Genomic DNA, 21,790 nt, shown 5'->3' on the forward strand with positions numbered 1-21,790 from the left:
ACATGATTCAGTTTCACTTTAATGCCGTAAAGACGCTGAGCGTCGAGACATGAAGGTCCCAGTGAGAAGCTCCAGGAGGCACATCTCCAGAAGTACGGAGAGCAAAACGTGACAAAAAGAATAACAAAGTGCTAACGATACAACAGGAGTTTCGGATTCAAACTGCAGATGAGAGCAGGAATAATAATCCAGCAGTGTTAGCGTCTGAAGTCCAGTTAGGGTTTAAATTCACATGTTTGTTTCAGCCTGAAGTATACGCAAAAGTTACAGGTAAAGTAAACACAACAAGGATTGATGAGATTAATATATATATATGTACATAAAACGCTTTAAAACAAATCGAGGGAATAAAATTAAAACCCCTCTTTAGTCTTTATTCCTTCAGAAACGCTACAATAAATTACTAGAAGATATTAAAACCAGCAGGTGATAATTAAGTCTGACAAGAGAGAAAAGCTCAAGAAACAACATAAATAATGACACTATAGAGATGAAAACCTGCAGAAACGTGATTTAATCCGAGTTAATCTAACAGAGGTTTGGTTTGTTAACCCCATCTTTATTAGGAGTCCGATCATTCCACAGGAACAGCAGATCAGCAGTAAAAAACTTTGTTCTCTTAGTTTTAAAATCTGTACAAGCGTCCCTCACAATCGATCCGATTAAGAAGCAAACAATGTTCTCACAGAAAGAAACCTGCTTTTTAGGTCCATGTTCACAAATCCAGCTCATTTTTGGGTTCTGTCAGCAAAACTATCTGAGATCTAGACTCAAAAAGTCATGAATAATATTAAAAATGTTACAAATCTCCATTTGAGATGTGAGAATTCCCGTTGGTCTTCCTGCTGTCCCAGTCTGGATCTCACAGCAGAGGTCTCTGCTCCAGCGGCAGACTCTCTACCAAGCACTTCAGCTGCTCCTCACCCAGTTTGATCTTATCCTCCAGCTTCCGCTGCTCGATGATGAGAGCCGACTTCATCTTAACAAAGTGTTTGTAGTCGTCCAGGCTCTCCGGGTCCAGGTGGGACTCCATGACGCTGGACACCAGCCTCTCCCGACGGTCCAGGTTCTCCTTCAGCTCCTTGGCGTCGTCGTGCTGCCTCATCAGCAGCTTTCGTTTCTCCGTTAAGGTACGCTGGTGGAGGATGGAGATCGTTAAGGTTGGGTTAGCGTGTTTGGCCAAAAGGATCACTTCTAAAGTGCTAAAGTCGGTTACCTTCTCCTCAGGCGGAGCCTCATCCTCCAGGCTGTTGAGGGCATTCTCCACCCGGGCGAGTCGCCCCGACAGCGACAGCAGCAGGCTCACCACCTTATCCAGGTCCCCCACAAACATGCGGAACTTCTCCAGCTGGTTGGGCTGACAGAGGCGCTGCACGGTGGCCTCCACCTCTCCACCCAGAGCCTCGTTGTCCTCCACGTCCTCCTGCAAGCTCTGCCGCGCCTCCCGCAGCACCTCTAGCTTCCCAGCCAGGCTGGAAATGAGCTCTTGCTGAAGAGGACAAAAAAAACAAACAACAACAACAGATAAACATGTCCACTGCTTTTCTAATAATCCAGCTTCATCCTCAGAGGTTAAAACTTCTACCTTTTTACTGGCCAGGTCGACGTCCAGCTCGTCCTCAGAGTCCTGCTCCTCTAGCTCCTCCTGCATGTCCTTCATCTTGATGAGGAGCTCAGCTTTGGGAGCTGAGGTACTGTAGTAGGAGGAGCTGGGGACTAGAGAGGCTGACGCTGACACCTCCTCTTCCTCCCTCCTGACACACACACACACACACACACACACACACACACACACACACACACACACACACACACACACACACACACACACACACACACACACACACACACTGTTATAGTTGTGGACAACTAAGTAGACATGTATAGTATTTGTCCAGCAGGGGGCAGACTACTGTTATTGTGATTTAACCCAAGAGGTTGAGGGAAAACTTGGGAATTCTCCTGGTGGGAAACTATTGGAATCAATTCGCAGATCTTCATAAAACTGATTGAAAATGAGTAAATTAAAGAACAGCCCTGGTTTTAGGCTCAAATGCGTTAACGTATGTTTATTTATTTAACTGTTAGCCTGTAGGGCGTGTTGTGATCTGTGGGGGGACACTGGAGTACCCGGAGGAAACCCACACATGCATGGGGAGAACATGCAACTCCACACAGAAAGACTGCAGCCGGGTTTCAAACCTGCAACCTGCTTGCTGCGAGGCAACAGTGCTAACAACTGCGCCACAGTGCAGCTTAACATGTGTACCATCTGAGTCGGAATCTCGCATGTCCCATGCCTGAATTGGAACCAGGTTCCCCGGCGTGTGAGGCGGAGGCCCCACCAGTTCAGCTACATCTTTAACTTATAAATAATATAAAAAAATAAAATAAAATAAAAGTTTAATCAGAAGTGACTTTCTCTTTTTTATCTGAAATGCTTCACCTGTTGGAGGTGGGCAGCCTGGAGCCCGCTGACGCCCTCCTCCTCTGCTGAGCTCCCACCAGGATCTTCTCCTCTGGAGCAAAGAGTCCCTCCATCAGGTCCATGGTGGTCTTCCTTCCACTCTGATCCAGGATGTCCACCAGGGACTTATCTCTCCCCATGATGTCCCTGGCCAGCTCTTCTCTCTTGGCCTCTTCCCGGAGGTGATGGTCACCTGCCGACTTGGAGTCCTGACTCCGGTCTGGACCACGACCCTTCTCCTGGTCTGGCTGAAGGGTGGAGATGTGGGGCGGCGCTTCGGGGACGATGCCGGTCTGCTCTGATCTGGCCTCCGAGTGGACGATCCTGACGGGAACCTTCTTCAGATCGCTCACATCCATCACGGCTGGGGCCTGCAGCTCTGTTTCTGATCTAGTAATTAAACACCAGCATAAAAACAATAAATACTTTTCCCTTCTTCCTCCTCACGGATCGTGTTTGTTTGTCGTGACGGGCTAATGAGGCTTCTTTTTATCCTGTTTTTGTTTAAAACCTGAAACCGTTCACCTGCATCCATCTCGGTCAACCCAGACGGACTGAATGTGATGCAATGAATGGATTTTTCTTCCTCTCAGACCGTAAGAGTTAAAAGCCGCTTTGAAAAGCAGCAGAAGTTTAAATGTTATAAATGAGAAGATGGTTAAAATACACGCTCAGATGTGGTTTTAACAAAATTACATCCTTCAGTCCCGCCCATCCCAGGCTCCTGAGGTGATTAAAACAAACTCTCTCTGGGTTAATAACCTACAAAAGCCATCGTCACTACTTTGGGACTGTGTCGATTCGCCTCCTTGTTTACGTGGAGCTGGAGGTTTCTCCTCCCGCATCAGGAGCGTTTACGTAACAGGAGGCGGCGAGGAGATCTGAAGAGCCCCGACTAAGCTGCTTACCTGAGCTGTGAGTCATCCTGCTCGACCGCAGCCGGGGGTTTGTCGGTCAGCCTGAGAGGCACAAACAGAGGTGAAGGAGAGCGAGCTCGATCCGTTTCAGGGTGAGCGAGGGAGGATGAAGATGAAGGAGGAGGAGGAGGAGTAGAGGAAGGAGTTGCTAGCTGCTCCTTCTCCTCCAGGGTTTCTACCCTCTGACTGGAGTCTGGTCCAGACGTTGTGCTGAGAGGAGAACTGGTCAGGGTGGGACCAGCAGAGGAAGAGTGGGCAGCTGGATGCTTCTGGCTGTCAGAACCAGAGCTGGACATAGGCTGGAGTGCTGCTGGGTCCAACTGGGCGCCAGTAAGGAATTCCTGGGAGGAGGATGTGGTTTGTGGACCTAAAAGGGGCCTGGGTGGTGGCAGGAGGCTCTGGGTTTGTGGAGACTGAGCTGGCTGCTTGGAGCCAGGGCTGGGGCTGACGCTGCGCCGACCAGAGGAGAGCGCGGTGTGCGAGGGACTGATGCTGTTGGGTTTGGTCCTGTGGTCAGGATCTGGGACAGTCCCCTCGTTTCTGAGGACTGACGAGACCGGCTGTGGGCTGAGGTCAGGCGACCTGCTCTCCGTCTTCTCTCTGAGGATCAGAATTAAAAACTCATTTAAAATATCCTCCTTCCTTCAACATAAAAACAAACATCCTCACGCTTCCTTTACAAAGATGCAAAACTCCAGTCAGGTTCTATTAGAACCTGACGGGAAAACTGGGAATCGGTTTTAAACTGAAAATAAGACAAAAAGAAACTAAAGAGTCAGACGGGGAAAAGTTTGGGCCCAGAGTCTTACGGAGCTGCTAAAACCACACAATAATTTTAATCTGCTAATTCAGGGTCGTGCTGCTGACAGGAAATAATGAGCGTCTGATGCACAACGTTTAGGAGGTGTGGAGTGTTTTAGAGATCAGAGTTTTTCTGGGATCAGGAAATGTGAGACTGGGAGGGAAAACCAAAGCCTGTGGATGGAGAACACGTGAGCCGACACAGAAACAGCACTTACCTTGCCTCTGACATTCATGTAGCATGAATTAGGTTCATTTTTCTTTTAAAACTTCTAATCACACCCAAGAAAGTTTTAAAGTCACGCTATATCACTTTTTCATATTTTTAAACCATTTTCTCGAGCCGATATGTGCTAAAAACTAGGGATGCACCGATGGATCGGCATTTGATCCCAATCGGCCGATAGCGCCCCTATCGGTTTTGATCGGAGTTTTCAAAATAGATAAAAGCAGACCGATCAGGTAGGGTTGTCACGGTAACCGGTGTAGCGGTAAACCCCGGTAAAAAAAAGTTGACAAAAATAATAACCGTCTTGTTTAAAAAAAAAAAATTCTCGGTGGGTTACCGTGGCTGCGGTGTAGGCGCGGTGACCCTTACCAGCCACCGTATCATCTGCTGAAGTTGCCGGCGGCACATGCGCACTTTGTTGTTTACAACCACAACTTTCTTGAAGCTAAAGCTGAAATAATGGCCAAAGGAGAAGACGGCAGTGCTCAGGAGGACATTTATTATCCCTCAAAGAAGACAAAGTGGGAAGTACGGGCATTTTTTTGGATATCTGAAGAATGCCGAGGGACAGCTGATAGAAGACGGCTATCCTGTTTGCAGCACGAGCAGAAAAAGTGTCTGTGAAAGGCAGCGACGCTTCAAATCTCATGACACATCCGCGTGACCATCACCCACCACTCTACAGTCAACGCAAGGCAAGCTAACGTTAGCGTTTTAGCTAAAATGCGTGATCCGAGGATTTGGGTTGAGGGAGAATGCAACGAGTCGCTATATAAAGCAGCCGCAGCGCCGCTACCTGCATATAAACCGTGTCGCGGACACCCCCATGTTGAAATGACGCTATGCATTACGGGGCTCCCAGGGGCAGATAAGAGTTGGTCTCTCTCCGAGAATAATTATGAATTTAACAATGATTACTGCCTGATGACATTTTCCCAAATCTGCAAAGCTCACTGGAAGGACACAAACCGAGGACAATATTTTCCTGATATAGGGTTTATTACTCAAGTAAGGGTAAAAAAGTATCTGATTAGAAGGCTACTTGAGTACTGAGTATCATCTGATCTAATATTTTTAAAATGATGACATCAAACAGACACAAAATAAGAAGTTATGGGCAAATATTGGTATTTTAATGACTAAAGGGAAAAAATGTAAACAAATAAACAAATAATTACAAAATAACACATCTTAGGCTAAATTTAGACACATACTGAGGACAATATTTCTTGACATACAGGGTTTATTTAATTGTGTGAAAATGTAGCACGTTTAAAAAAAATACCGCGATAATGCCGAAAACCGTGGTAATTTTGGTCACAATAACCGTGAGGTTAAATTTTCACACCGTGACAACCCTAATACAGACCATTTTAGATTAGGTTACATTTCCTTTATTCCCAGATTATGTAGTTTGTAGCACTCATTATAATGTTGTAGAAAATTTCTGGCCAATCCACGTAATCGGTATCGGTTATCAGCATTCTTTGATATCGGTATCGGTGATCGGCAGCAAAAAACCTGATCGGTGGATCCCCACTAAAAACGACCCTTTACAGCAGGGGTGGGGAACCGTGGTCCATCGAGGGCCGCTATCCAGCATATTTTAGTTTCAACCCTGAATCATCACAACTGATTTCAATCAGCGGGTGATTAACAGGTTTCTGCAGAGCCCGATGAGCTGCTGAACAGGCGAATCAACCACTGAATCAGAAGTGTTGGCGCCAAGACAGGCAGGATACTGGTCCTCGAGGACCAGGGTTCCCCACGCCTGCTTTACACGATTAATGGGATGTGTCTCAGACCCCCACCGCCCCCTGTGGCCAGGAAGCCGCACTTGCAAATTCAGAGTGGCAGGCTGCTACCTGTAGCTGACGTGCTAGCGCCGCAGTCTGCTTCCAGCATGTTTTGATCGTGAACAAAGCTGATTTGTGTATTTTAGTGACGAGCCGCTCCTGTAAACACTAATGAAGGCCGAGGAGACACGTCAGCCGTTAGACAAAGTTGTTAAAAAAAATAGAACGCGCAGCAAACAGACAAGTTTCACTTTTGGTATCACTAATGAACACTAGGGGGTGCTAAATGCAAGTCCCACTTAAAACTGGTTTAAAATGTTCATGTTTGGTGGCAAACTGAAGGGGACGACGTGTTTTCGATGAAAAAAACTAGTTTTTAACTATCAATCAGCATTTATTTTTAAAGAACAAATACATCAGATACATGAAATGGATATAACACAGGTTTTTATCTGCAGCAGCTCTGATTGTAGCAATACACCGTGAGCATGAGCAGAAACTTTAGTAACTTTGGGTGGAATTCAGCCGTTCCTGTTCATTTAAACACGCGCTTTAGCCACACAGAACACAGAAGGCAAAGCTGTCATTTTGTGACGATCTGATCTGATACAAAGCAGCAGCAGTGAACTAATAACTTCAGCTAAATCTGCGAAGCTTTCCGTTTAGTAAATCTCACCTGGAGGCCAAACCGCCACGCTGCTCTTGTGGATCTTTGTGAAGGGAGGGAGTTTTCTGCAGGGAAGAGAAATGTGCAAAAACACGGTTTACCGTCTAAAACAGCAGCGATGCAACAGGAAACAGTTCTGTCTGCCGGCCTAAAGGCTTCTGAAGGTAACGTTGCTCACCTGTGTGCAGAAATCAGCAGAAGGTGAAGATCGGGATCTCTCATGGATACAGGCAGCCTTCTCCTCAGCACTCACATCCAGGATGTTCTCCGCTGAATGATATCTCCCTTGTGTTTTGGTGTCTGATGACTTCTTCTGCTTGTTCCATGTGGCCTGGTACTCAGCAAAGGTGCCCAGTCTCTGCTGCTCCATTAAGACCTGCTCATCTCCAGGACTTAGCCGGTTTGGGTCTGATGGTGGGTGGGTCTCCTCTGGTTTACTTGTTTCATTGAGGCTGGCGCTCTGGTTTGGTCCATGAACCGACCCCGGCGCAGGCCTGAAGAATGTTGGTTTGGTTTCAAAAAACTTCCGTTCTGGATCTGAGCTGGTTTGGGATTCTCCCTCTACTCCGACTTTGTCCATCTTATCAGGCTCAGAGAAGGAGTGCATCCTCTTAGCTGGGTGGAACTGCCTACGTCCTCTAACGCGTCCATGAGATGGTTTGTGAACTGCGGCCTCTGGTCCTTGGGGCTCCAGGTCACGTCTCTGGAAGGACGTGGCCTGGAGAACCCTTGCTTGAGCCTCCTTTAAATGGTCCTTGTAGGTATTTGAGGAGGCAGAGGTCTCTGTGGATCTCCACTCTTCTGCGTCGTCATCTTCAGCCTCGTAGGTGAGGGTTGCAGCGCTGCGGCTCTTCTGCAGCTGGGCTCTCTTCTGCTGGACCTCCTTACGAAGCGTCGTGGCGTAACGGTCACTGCGGCGGTTTGCTTTCGCACTGCTGCTAGTCGAGGGGCTGCTGCCATCCGGGGAAGACATCAAAGAAGTTGAAGAAGCTGTCGGTTGCCTCTCAGCCAGACTCCTACTCTCCTGGGCCAAACAGTGGAGGAGTGGAGTTTTCAGGGCAGATATTCGATGATCTTCTTGAGGCACCCAAGGGTTCTGGTGTCTCGAAACGCTGACCTTATGTTCATTGTTCTGATTTGTTTGATAGAGTCTTTTCATATTGTTAGGAGGTCCCTTCAGAGGATCTTCTGGGCTGCGGCTCTGAACAGAAACTTCATAGGTCTGGTTCTTGTAGTGAAGACCATTTCTAAGACGGGAGCCGGCGTTGCGATCCTTCTTCTCACCGTGAGACACCTGGAACTGAGGAGGGGAGCACGTTGCCTTAATGTGTGTCTTGAGTGAACTACAGAAGCTGGAGTCACTGCTGCTCATCCAGGGTGGTTTATCAAGCTCACCCTTCCAGCTGTCTGATCGGCTCTGCCTGGTCTTGCGCTCACCAGGCTGGACCAGGTGTTTACCTGCCAGGCTGTAGTATCTGGTATGTCCTCCGCCCTCCAGTTTTGGGTTTGCGGCACAGCCTGCCATGAAAGCGGTGGAGTGGCGAACCTGCTTGCGGCTGAAAGCGTTGGTGGGCAGATCCTGGAGGCTGCGGTAGTAGCTTCCAACACTTTGGGTCTTTGAAGGAGGAGCGGTCCGGGTCTGCAGGTAGAAAGGGCTTTCATCGCTGTACTGCCTCTGGTGTGCAGGTGGTTGGGTGTAATGGGACTGGCTGATGTCACTGCTGGACAAGGAGAAGAGTTTGTTGGGATGTAGCTGGTTGTGGTTCTGAAATCTGAGGAAGTTCTGATTGTTTTCCATCAGTTTCTCAAAGGACCTGGCCTGGCTCTTTGGTGGAGCCAAAGGCCCGTCGGAATAAGGGAACACCTTTGTGGCGACGAAGCTGTCGCTGCGGAGAGGTGGGGGAGGAGCAGGAGGAGACTGGGACCTTTTCTTCTCTGGTACCTGCCACAGCGGGCCAACACCGGGCCTCCCTGCAACAGAAACCTGAGATGCAGGCTGCTCCTCGGCCCTCGACCCCTCGCAGCCTCCGTTCCCAAGAGCTGACTGCAGGTATCTGTGGCGCTCGCTCTGCTGAGACCCTTCGCTCTGAAAGCCTTTGAAGAAAATGTTTTCTGCGTTGGCTCCTTTTCTACCAGCCGCGCAGGAGTCGTGGCCAGGAGGGCTGGAGCTGCCGGAGAAGCAGCTGAACCCCACGTCTCGTTTAGCCCCCGATACGCCGAGCGGGTCAGGAGGGGAGAGATGACCTGGCTGGTGGGGACGCTCCAATCTCTCCATACTGCTCACAGAGCTCAGCTGAGGGGTCTGCTCAGCCCGCTGGTCACCATCACCGGATGCCTTTTTAGGCCTTCACATTTAAACAGAATCACACGTCGTTTCAGTAAAAATAACTTGTTTCACACAGAGGCGGGAAAAGCCCAACAAGCTGACCTGGCTTCATGTTTATCCTGCCACACGGGTGCTGGGGCGGCCTCAGACCCGGCGGGCTCAGACTCGTCTTCTGTCAGCTTGGAGGAGTGCCAGGAATGAGGCCGAAAGCCTGGATCATTTTTTCTGGGGAGGCAGAGACACATCAGAACACTTTACACAACCAAGAGGCCGTTTGACATCGGAGCATTTTCACTAGAAGATAATTGGTGGAGTTCAGACGAGAGGGGACCGGAGGGAATCACACTTCTCTCAGGTCCAATAATTCAATCTGGAAGAATTTTATTTTTGTATAACTTCAACAGTTTGGCTCTTGAACGTACCCTCTGAAGCGGTTCTTCCTGGGAAAGCGTGTTGAAAAAAATGAGAAAATCACACACTCAAAACAAAAGAGAACAATTTTGTACCTTTTTGACAAAAACTAGAGACAAACACATGGCTGACTGAGTCTTAAAAGCACACTCTGCAACTTTCATATATTAAAACCGTTTCCTTGAGCCAGTATGTGCTAACCCTTTACAGAGAAAATGAAATGTCATTCAGGCCCTCACCGCCCTCTGTGGCCAGAATACCACACTTGCAACTTCAGAGAGGCGGTCCGGCCCCTGTTGGACTGCATGTTTTAGATCATTCAGTGATGAATCACTCCTGTAGAAACTAATGAAGGCTGGGGAGACACTTCAGCAGTTAAATTAAGGTGTTAAAAAGACAAACACACAGCGAGGAGATAAGTTTCACTTCTGCTGTCACTAACAGAAAAGGGTGCTAAAAGCAAGCCCGAACTGCAAAGTGTGCCTTTAATGATTTGCTGATTGAAAAGGACACCACCATAAAATAAAGCAACCCATCCAACATTTAAAGTAGGGCTGGGCGATATGGCCTCTAATCTATATTGCAATATACAGTAATCCCTCGTTTATCGCGGTAGATGCGTTCCAGACCTGGCCGCGATAGGTGAAAATCCGCGAAGTAGGGACTCCCAGCATGCCCCTCGCGGGGATTCCCTCCACGTCGCACCTACATCACAAACCGCGGCTATAAACGGAAGTCGCCTTTCCAGCTCACCACTCAGTCATCGTTTCTTCAGATTCATGATCAGAGTTTCCAACCTACCGATCAATCCAACGAACTATCAGCTCATAGTAAGTTATCTTACTTACTTCTGGAAAGCCCGGCATTTCCGTGTCACTTCGTTGACGCTCGAACGCTCGGGGGTTTCCTAGATCAGCCGGCGTTTCACCGACGCTCTCACTTCCGCGTCTGTGAAACCACGCTCCCTATTGAATTATCGTATGATCCATTCTCTTTTTGTGGGTAAAACTCAAGAAAAAAATTTTTTACTTGGTTTTTTTAGTTTTATTACAAAAAGTGCATTTTATGATGAAATTGATGAAAAAAAACCAAGAATTTCTTGATATTTCGCATAGAAAAATACCGCGAATCAGTGAAAAATACCGCAAATCTGCGAATTCCCTCTGAAAAATGCTCCAAAGAAAAAATCCGCGAAGCAGCGAATCCGCGATGAACGAACCGCGAAGTAGCGAGGGATTACTGTAATCTGAAGCATGTGCGGTAACGATATATATTGCGATATATTTTTTCCTCTGTTTATATATGTGAAAATGACATGCTTTTAAATATCCTCATGTGGCAAATATATGACACTTGAGGCATTTAGGCCTCCTCCTCTGCCCACTCCATGCTTGCAGTCACCGCCATTCTGTTGTCCCAATGTCAGCAGGTTGCACATCTTAGTGACATCATGTGTTATCGCGATATCGCGGTATTGCGATATAGCCAAAAACTCTACCATTACCCAATTTTATATCCTTTCTACCTTATATCGTTTGTATTGCCCATCCCTAATTTAAAGGTATTTTTAAGTAAAATTCAACTAAAAACATGTCACAAATGTACAAATAACAAAAGAACATGTGACTTAAACACTAGCACAACACGTGAAAACACCAAAAGTTACTAGGAGACACCAACAGGTACTAGCAAACACAGCCGGGTCGGGTCGGGTGAGGCTGGAACACTAAATGATACCTCATGGAGCTTCGCAAAATCTTGGTGAGAAAGCTCCTCGCTACGTGAACCTCATTTTCTGACGGCATTGTTTGCGGTGAAACGACATCAACCATTTTAGCCCTGATGGGCGTGGAGGGATGAGTGAAAAGAGAGAAAAAAGGGGGAAGAGATGATGGTATCAAATAAACAATCGACAAGAAGAATAGAAAACTCGCATCAGAAATCAGAAAGCTGCAGAATTAAAAGCAGAATCAGGTCAAAAGAGCTCTGCCTCTTATTCTGAATTTAATCAGAATGTTTAGAAGGCTCAGAGATTTATAATTCACCCATTAGACGTGACACCGAAAGTAAATACACCAATCCACCAGATGAAAGTTGACCTGCCTTTACTTTTGCTTTGACCGCGCCAGGGAACCAAACGGACACATTCCTTCAACAGAAGGAATGCTGGGAGGTATGTTCCCTCCCTGTTGGACCCTCGCTTGCACTCAGACATCTAAACTGGCCATCTCCCAGGAGTCTGAGAGCCTCCCAGTCGCTGCAAAGGAATAAAGACAACTTTCTAACAATATCTGAGACGGCTCAGGTTTCTTTAGTTGCTGAGAATCCTTCAAGGTATTTGAGAGGAAAATTTGATCCTTTTAACCCTTAAATGTCCTAAGTGCATTTTTTTGCGCAGACAGGTGTATTTTTGTGAATAATTTTGGCTATGCTACTGCAATGTATCTTTTTTTAGGAGAATGTGTATTTTTGGGGGGGAAGACTAAAAATAATTTTTAAAATTCCCCTACTTCATTTAATGTAACACTAAAATAATTTAGTAACATTACCGTCCTTAGTACATTTTTTGCTCCATTGACTCCCATGTAAATAATTATTTTCTAGTAAACCTAAATATTAGCATATGTATATATAATGCCCTGGGAATCCAGACAGAATAATAACTAACTAACTAACTATATATATTTAGTTAGTTAGTTATTATTCTGTCTGGATTCCCAGGGCAGTTACAGACTTAATTGAGATTTTTTTAATGTTTTCCACTAGACTGTGAATTTCTCCTATGTATACCAGGGAAAACCCCAACGCTACATTAAAAAATAATAATAATATCCATCTATCCATTGAATCCACTTTGTCCATGTGGGGTCGCGGGGGGATGGGGGAGGGAGGTGGGGGCTGGTGCCTATCTCCAGTGGCCAATGGACAATCAGGCGGGGTACACCCTGGACAGAGAGCCAGTCCATCGCAGGGCAACACAGAGACACACAGGACAAACAATCACACACACACACACACACACACCTACAATTTCGACAGACCAATCAACCTAACAGTCATGTTTTTGGACTGTGGGAGGAAGCCGGAGAACCCGGAGAGAACCCACGTATGCACAGGGAGAACATGCAAACTCCATGCAGAAAGATCCCAGGCTGGGAAGCAAACCCAAGACCTTCTCACTGCAAGGTAACTGCTGTAACCACTGCGCCACCGGCGAGGTCAATAATAATAGTAATTAAATGAAAAAATTTTATGACCATTTATTTATTAATTTATTTGTGTGTGTGTGTGCTTGTGTGTGTGTGTGTGTGTGTGTCAGAATCAGAAAACTTTATTGGTCCCCATGGGGGACGTGTGTGTGTGTGTATGTGTGTGCGCGTGTGCGTGTGTGTGTGTGTGTGTGTCTGCTCTGTCTTCTCGATCCCCAGTGAGTCGTGGTGGATGGCTGCTTATACTGAGCCAGGATTCTCTGGAGGTTTCTTCCTGTTAAAAGGGAGTTTTCCTCTCCACTGTCGCCTTATGCTTGCTTGGTATGAGGATTGCATCAAGTCACTGACACTGGTCAGTGACTTGCTGCAATTTGCTGGGTTCCTTATATAGGAAACATTATTTCTGATTGGCTTAATGAACTGACCTGAATTGGAATGTTTATTATGTGAAGTGCCTTGAGACGACTCTTGTCGTGATTTGGCGCTTTTTAAATAAACTTGAATTGAATTGAATGACACTCCAATGTGTTGAAAATTTGCCCATAAAACAAATCATCTGGACATAATACACAAAAGATGTTTATATTTTTTCATTTGTTTACATTTCTGGTTATGATCAGGCACCTGACAATAAAGGGGAGATAAAAAGTTTAAATCTCAGAAACACACAAATATTTTATTATATTTTGTGAGGACTGAAGCCAAGGACAAAATTCATGTAAAAAACTGGGAGTTATAAGATATATGAGGAAGTATTGTGTCTGCATTTCTTTGCACACTAAGGTTAAATTTTGTGACTTTTTTTTTTAGAAAACATGAAATTACATAAAAACTATAAAGAGAACAAAAAACAGTTTTATGCTTATTTGTGTCACTCCAAGGCTGTGACAGTTTAACCCTAATAACAGTCATTTGAACATAAAACACAAAACAATAATAGATCTTTAAATTTTCTTTACATTTTTTCACAATTCTGGTATTGATCATAAACCTGGCAAAAAAGGGGTTAAATCTCAGAAACATACAGTTTTTATTATATTGTGTTAGGGCTGAAGCAAAGGATGACATTCGTGTAAAAATGGGATGTATGAAATATTATGTAATATTTCTATAGGAAGTTTTTGTATGTGCTTTTTTTTGTTTAAACACCAGAAACATTAGAAAATTTGAAGGTAACATAAAGGTTAAGTTATTTTAAAAAGCATCTAAATATGTAGAAAAGCAGAAAGACAGCAGTGGCTTTGTCTTTGTTTCTTTGGCATTACAACTCCTTTTCAGTTTGTTTTTGTAAATTACAGTAAATTATATATAAAAACCTGCTTCAGGAGGGTCAACGGGAGTTTTTCAGTCAATAAAACTGAAATGTTATTGTAAAAGTGCCATTCTGATCAAATAAACCACATTTTACAACTTTCTGTGCTGCTTTTCTTCACACACATAAATAGAAAACCAAATACTCCAGAAAAGCAGTCAACTGATCTTTAAAATCCACCTCTCCGTCTCTGTTTTATGAGCTGTGCCACCTCCAAACAAGCTGCTGCACAATGAAAATGCAAATGTGTGTTTTTGTGAAGAGCCGAGGGTCTTTTGTTCAGGGAATACAGCTGGTCTGTTACAGATATCCATCCTAGAGGGGAGGAGAAACCACCGTTTGCTTCCAGGAAACACGAGCCAGACTCTGATTTAGAGCCTTGAAACCCAAAACACATCTGCCCCAGTTGGCTGCACCTACACCCGCCACAGAGATGAGCAAATGCTTCACAAACCTGAAAAAGACTCGCTAATCCAGTCGACTCGATCCTTCTGTGTTCTTACATTACCTGTGTTGACGTGGAATCATACGGATTATTAAAACAGAACAGATCTAATCTGTCTCTCCGTGTTTCGGCCAGACAGCAGATGAAGTTTCCAGAAACATGGAGGAAGCAGAAATATTCTGCTGGTGTTAGTTTTTAATTCCAAACACCTTAAATCAGACAGCTGCTGTCAGGTTCAGATGAATAAAACAGGTGTGTGTGTACACACACACCTGTACACACTCAGAGATAATCTCAAGGTTTGGTTATGAATAAAACAGGATCTATTAATTTATGAGTTTAGAATCAGCTTTAGAGCTGAAACCTCTCACTAATGTATAAACATCTGTTATGGTTTAAACAGAGTCAGGCAGCATCAACAACTGAAGAAGAATTTTAAATGACACCTTTCTAAACCAGATAAACTATTTAAAACATAAAATAACTACTTACCAACGTATTTCTACTCGCCTCGCTTCAGCAATCCTAAAAAAACACTTCAGTTAAATAAAAAGATAAATAAAGACCGAATGAGCAAAGAGTAGAGGCCTTCCTCCTCTTCCTCCTGCACCACACACACACACACACACACACACACACACACACACACACACGCACGCACGCACGCACGCACGCACGCACGCACGCACGCACACACCTTGTGCTGCACAGAATTCTTTAGAGATTATAACAAGGGAGGCGGGGCTACTGTCCCGTCCGGCGTCCTTGCTGTAATCTAGTGTTTGTGCTGTAAGTAGCTGAGCATGCAGAGAGCCAGCGAGGCAGCTGGGAAACTTCATTAATGTAAACAACGTCATGAGTAGGTCTGAAAGAAAACCTCTGAAGGGATTATTTTATTTCCCTGTCCTCTAAAAACCCAAAGTTAACATTATGCGCAGAAGTCAACCAGCTCTGACTCGTTTCACCGTTATCACCTCGACTCTGTTTGAGTCACATTCCATCACGTGTCGGTGTTCCACCACCTTTTCTCCTCTGTTGAACGTCCAGCCCTCGGTGTCCTTGTCAGCAGAGACAACAGAGACAGGAATGTTTGAGTCTGTTTTCAGATACCAGCCAATGTCTGACCAATGGGGGGAGGGCAGACTCCCCCACCCATGGGAGGAGATCTCAGCCAGTTTAAGAGCACCAATCAGGAGTCTGGAGGGTGATCACTCACATTAACCCACTCAGTAATAATTAAACAAGTTTCAGACTTGAACTGAATACGAGGTCAAAGACAGACGTAAAAGATGGTCCTGACTTCCTTAAAATGCTGAGTCAGAAGTACCAAAAGCTTTACCACACCAAATAATACCGAAGTTTATTTATATAGTACTTTAAAACCAACCAAGGAGCTTTACAGCACAACTATAAAATGTACAAAAGAAAAAACATAAAATAACAGCGGGGATGCACCGATGTGAAAATGTAGCCCGATATCGTTATTCCATATTAATATCGCTGATATATCCAATAACCAATATTTAATTAATTTAAGTAGGACAATAGGAAAATAACTACACTGAAATATCGCACTATTTCTTTTTCAGATGTTGAATCGATTTACAAAATCAGCGTAAAGATTTCTTTATTGAGGATGTACGATTCCCCATGGGACTTAGAAATCAGTGAAGAGCATGTGGGCAGCAGAGGGCGAGATCGTCCTCTGCTGCCCACAGACAAACAGAAGCGATGCCACCAACATCAGCGGTTGCTCTGATGAAGGCAGCAGTAGTCGCTGAGGCATGCCAGCCAAGGTAAAAACTAGCTCTATTTGCTCTGTGTGTGATGAAGAACCACAAAAAATTAAACATTTACATTATTTCATTCGTGTGGTGAAATTCTCATTCTAGCCTTTTTACAAGACACACCGTGCCGGCAGATCAGCATAATTACAGCAACGGTGTACCGATGCAATCATGTTGCGGCATTCGTTATGCCTCGCTTGGTAGTAATATTGCGGTAATTGTCTTTCTGACCGCCTATAAATGACCTAAGAATCCTTGATGCCGAAATGACGGCATTGTTTGTAAAAACGGCTTCTGACTGCTGGGTGGCGGCAGTTTGTACCACCTCCATTCTGACGGCACAAGTTGATGTCAAGTCGTTGTTGTTGTTGTTGTTAGCCTCAAGGGCAACATGTCGATTATCACTTGTAAGTCGCTTTGGACAAAAGTGTCTGCTAAATACATAAACATAAACAAAATCCTTCATGACGTTACAATAAACATAAACATTTTGGCCCAGTTTTAATTATCAGACCAATATCAATATGTTAAAAACTGACTAACATCGGCCAATACCGATATTGATGCGGATGTGTTGTACATCCCTAAGTGGTGGCATCGGAGACCCACTGAACAAAAAGCCAGCAAATAAAAATGAGTTTTCAGCCCGGGTTTGATGACCACTACTGCAGGAATCTGCCCAACAACAAGAGGAAGATCATTCCACAACTAAGAAGTTTTATCTGAAACTCTCTCTGATGGAAACTTTGTAAGAAGGAAAAATGTGCCAAGATTGGAATTTGACTACGACAGCAGGAAAACACTAAAATGTGCCTCTAAATCAGCTGGAGAGCCAGAACGATACATGAGCGACTCACCAGAACTTCTACGATCAGATTATTCAGGATGACGACTCTCAGTGAAGAGCATGTGGGCAGCACATAGTACAGCTCCATCTAACCCATTATTTATAAAATATAAAGTAATTAAATTTCATGATTTGGTCAACTGGAGAATATTGCATATAATGTATAAAGCAAATAAAGGTACATTGCCAAAGAATATTCAGCATATATTTGAAAAGAGAGATAGCAGTTATTCGTTGAAGGGATTTGAAATCTTCAAAAAACCTAGATTTAGAACAAGAATGAAGCAAATGAGCATATCTGTGAATGATGTGAAGTTGTGGAATTGCCTGGACAGAGAATGGAAAGAGTCAAGAACTCTAAAAGTGTTCAGTCTACACATTAAATCACGTGTGTTGAGTGGATATGACAACGGACAATTGATGTGGACATAACAATTAACAAATGTGAACAGTTACGGGACTGAAAGAACTGGTGAGGGACTGCACAACTATAAATTGATATTTAAGTTTAAAAAGGGGGCAGAAATAATAAGATTGTTCTTCTATCTGCTCCCTTTCATTCAAATATATATTGTGTTTTCATGAATATTGTTTGTATCCGTTGTGTTATTTTTTTTAAATGAAATAAAGATAATAAAAAAAATTGTCAATCTCTTGTTTGCAAATCAAAACAAAAACGGCACAACTTTTAAACCTGACGACTCCCTCGGTCTAAACTAAATCAACTTTGTGCCACAGGACATCTAACTTCATTCTAGCTCAGCAAATCAAACGGTTATTTTCCAGCTCAGAGCAGATCCTTTATGTTCTAAAAGCATCATCAGCCCGCTCAGAGGTGGCACATCCTGCTGATTCACCAGCAGCAGCAGCCTGTGGGGCCGACCTCTCCCTTCTGAGCTCTGAACACAATCACACAATACAAAGTGCCAACGTCATCACAGCTGGGCTTATCGCTGCTGCAACCGAAAACGTTACAAGTGGAGAAGAATGAGATGAGGTCTAAACATCCCTGCTCCAGAGGAGCAGGACGGCTAAAGCAGGAATATGAGGAAAATCAGTAAGATTAGCTGTATTTAGTACAGTTAGAGCTATATCCTTCATGATAAGAGTTTAAAAGAATTTATGAAGTTAGGTTGAGAAATCACAAGAGTTAAAATATTGTTAGGAACAAAACATCTTTAGTTCAAGAAGAAGAAGAAGAAGAAAAGATCTTTTCTATAGCGCCTCTCAAGATAAAAATCACGAGGCGCTTCACAAACAAAAATTGTAAAGATATAAAAAATAATTTAGAAAATGATTAAAAATATATTTAAAATGAGCAAAAAATAGACAATTGTGAGTAAAAATGTAGAGAAAGAGAGAGAGTGAATAGGAAAGAGGGATATCAGAGGATCCTGAGGAAGGTGGAATAGGTGGGGAGAGCAGAATAAAGAGAGAGTGGTGAAGAAGGTCATCCAAAAGCCAGCTTGAACAGGTGAGTCTTCAGCTGCTTTTTAAAGGAGACCACTGAGTCCACTGATCTCAGGCTCAGGGGGAGAGAGGTCCAGAGTCTGGGGGCCACAGCAGCAGATGATCTGTCACCTTTGGTCTTTAGCCTGGTGCTGCACAACCAGTAGGCTTTGATCACTGGACCTCAGGGACCTGCTGGGGGTGTAGGGACTAAGAAGATCATCAATGTAAGACGGTGCTTGTCCATGTAAGGCCCTATAGACCAGAACCAGGATCTTGAAATGAACCCTGAAGTTGACTGGCAGCCAGTGAAGCTGGAGGAGAAGCGGGGTGATGTGGGTGTGTTTGGAGGACTTGGTCAGAAGCCGAGCACAGGCATTCTGAACCACCTGTAGACGGTTCAGGGAGGTTCTGCTCAGACACGTGAAAAGAGAGTTACAGTAGTCTAAGCGTGAGGAGATGAAGGTGTGGAGAACCGTCTCAAGTTCAGAGCATGACAGAATGGGACTCAGCTTAGCAACGTTCCTGAGATGGAAGAAGGAAGAGCGAACAAGAGAACTGGCATGAGAATCCAGGGTGAGAGCTGGGTCAAAGGTCACGCCAAGATTCCTGACGGAAGGTTTGGTGTGGGAAGCAAGCTGACCAAGAGAGTCTCTGACTTTGGGAACCAGCTTGTCTGGGGCACAGATGAGGATCTCAGTCTTATCTTCATTCAGCTGAAGAAAGCTCCCAGCCATCCAGGTTTTGATAGAGTCTAAGCAGGTGTGTAACAGCTGCAGCTTAGACCTCTAAAGCCTGAGTCATGCTTCTCCGTCAGCTCCAAGAGGGACAGACACGCACGCACGGACGGAGATGTTTAGCCCTCAGACTTCTCCGTCTCCTGGAGAGTGTTGCAAAGCAATTCTCCACCAGGACAGCAGAGGGCGTAGCGTTGTTCTGTGGTATCCTGCCATGTATCCGGTCCAAGATATGTGTTTATATTGTGTTTTTCTATATAAGAGACTTTTTAACACAGACAAATTTGTCTCTCATCCTCCACCTCTTCATGGGCTCACCACCTCTAAACCCACGTTTCCTGTCATTTCCGTCCACAAATAAAATGCTTGCTGCGTATCTTTTCACTCCTCCAGTCACGGGGGAATTAAACGTTCATGTTTTTAGAGTTTTTTCGCGAGGTATTCTTCAAGCTTCTCCGTGTCTGCCGCTTGTTATTCTCGGCTCTCTTTATGTTTTTGAGGGCGCAATGGCGGCGGTGTAGACGACAGCGGCGTCCTGACCAATCACAAGCTTGCGTTGCCTGTCTCGACGGACGGATGTTTAGAAAAGAGAGCTCGACTCCGTCCGTCCTTGCGGAGCTCTCCAGCAGGCCCGCAAGGACGGATAATGGCGTTGCGTATCTCCGCACTGACGCAGACGGAGAAGCAGGAATCAGGCTTAAGGGTCAGTGTGTAAAAATAAAGTAAGGCGAAATAATCTCAAAACAGTCTAATGTCTCAATTATGAAGCAAAGTTGTGCAGAAACACATTTTACTCTCAGCCGGCGGGGATAGAGGGATTGTTAGTTTTTATCCTTTCAAAATAAAGGAAGGAGGGATGTAATTACATCAGAGTGTGAGGTTGCGGTGTCTCCTGCGAGCTAACGCTACAGCGTTAATTTGACTACAGCTGGCAAAAAGATCCAGAGTTGTTTAAAGAACCAAAGCCAGTCATAAGAGCCACACAAAAGTTATCTTGTTCGTTTGAGAGATTGCAGTAACAAAATCTGACCACTGGATGTCATCTTACTTTATTTTTTCACACTGCACCTTTAATGAGAATGAAAACATTAGATTTTAGCTGTGAAACACACAGAATTTGTTCTAGCTGCCATCTTTAGTTGGACTGACTCCAAGCGTCACAGTGATGGATGTTCAGCCGCTGTTTCATGTTTGAGAGTTTCATCAATCAAGCGGATATTTTACTACTAAACACCCACACGCCTTGGCAGACAAGAAGAATGGCACAAAGCATAGACATTTTAAAACTCTTGTCTGGAAATCCTGAAAAATAAACCTAAATGACTTATTGTTGAACAGACAGACGTAAATGTGAGTCTGATTTATTTAAGAAACAACATTTCTCTTTAAATTACAGGAGACTTTTTCACCAGTGATGGAGTGGTGTGTGTGATTTAGAGCTGTGACACACACACGCACACACGCGCGCGCACACACACACACACACACACACACACACACACACACACACACACACACACACACACACACACACACACACACACACACACACACACACACACGCACACGCACACCATCCTGAGTGGAGCAGCAGTCAGATGTAATTTAACTTTTGCACCACTCTTAAATACATTTTCAGGGTGTTTCGAAACAAAAACCAGATGTTTTTCTTCATTCCTCTTCTCAGGGAAACTAAACGACTGAATCAAAGAAGACCTATGAAGACAAGATGAGAAAATACCTGGAAGTGAAAATCTTTATCTTCTATCAGCGCTCCATGTCCAGAGAGGAAGGACCAGATCCGAGCGCCCACTCTCAGCTCTCTGGAGAAACCAAAGCCCCTGAAAACAATGAGCTGTGCTGATATGGCCTATCTCACTAAGCAGTGTCCACTCACCTAGGTAACACGGACCGTACCACTCCTCCTGACTACAAGGGGGTGCTCCCAGACTCTACAGCTCTGACAGAAACTCAGCCATCTTTAGGAGCCAGTCTGAACATTCCTGCTCTTGTTCCTAAGCTGAAGTTTTGTCCTCTGAACCTGTTCTGATGAACCGTTTCCACAGCAACAGGTTGCAGAGAGGCAGCAGCAGAGCAGAGATCCCTCAGGGTGACTCGACCCGCTCCACAGAGCTGAGCTCATGCCAGTGGCTTTACAACCAGTAATAGGATTCAGGTTTAAGCCTCTGTTGGTGGGGATGTGTGTGTATAAGTCTGACAGGACAGGACATCAGCCGCACATGTCAGGAAGAGGCTTCAGGAAGCAGTTAAAAAGGTTATCTTTGAAGAGAAACATCAGAGTTCAAAGCAACAGGAAGTCATTGTATCATATAAGCAACAGGTGTGATTTAAATGTTAATGCTAGAAAACGGGAAACTAAACATCATTTA

At 44.7% G+C, this 21,790-nt stretch overlaps 1 protein-coding gene across 4 annotated transcripts; it reads right to left on the minus strand.

Annotated features, from left to right (window-relative positions):
• Nucleotide 1: 1 nt before the first annotated feature.
• shroom2b (shroom family member 2b) lies at nucleotides 2-21,279 on the minus strand. Of its 4 annotated transcripts, XM_015958006.3 has the most exons (11): nucleotides 21,142-21,279; nucleotides 11,352-11,453; nucleotides 9,626-9,643; nucleotides 9,306-9,428; nucleotides 7,056-9,222; nucleotides 6,887-6,942; nucleotides 3,376-3,984; nucleotides 2,447-2,857; nucleotides 1,586-1,754; nucleotides 1,217-1,489; nucleotides 2-1,135 (listed from the first exon to the last, which is right to left on the minus strand). In XM_015958006.3, exons 2-11 carry the CDS (start codon nucleotides 11,444-11,446, stop codon nucleotides 863-865), a joined length of 4,194 nt encoding a protein of 1,397 aa, XP_015813492.3. In that variant the 5' UTR covers nucleotides 11,447-11,453; nucleotides 21,142-21,279; the 3' UTR covers nucleotides 2-862. The 4 variants fall into 4 exon arrangements, with proteins under 4 accessions (XP_015813492.3, XP_054590664.2, XP_015813494.3 ...); XM_054734689.2 differs by lacking the exon at nucleotides 11,352-11,453 and having other exon boundaries at nucleotides 21,142-21,278; XM_015958008.3 differs by lacking the exons at nucleotides 9,626-9,643; nucleotides 11,352-11,453 and having other exon boundaries at nucleotides 21,142-21,278.
• Between the last annotated feature and the right edge of the window lie 511 nt (nucleotides 21,280-21,790).

The sequence above is a fragment of the Nothobranchius furzeri genome, chromosome 3 (assembly GCF_043380555.1).
Source record: "Nothobranchius furzeri strain GRZ-AD chromosome 3, NfurGRZ-RIMD1, whole genome shotgun sequence".
NCBI lineage: Eukaryota > Metazoa > Chordata > Actinopteri > Cyprinodontiformes > Nothobranchiidae > Nothobranchius > Nothobranchius furzeri.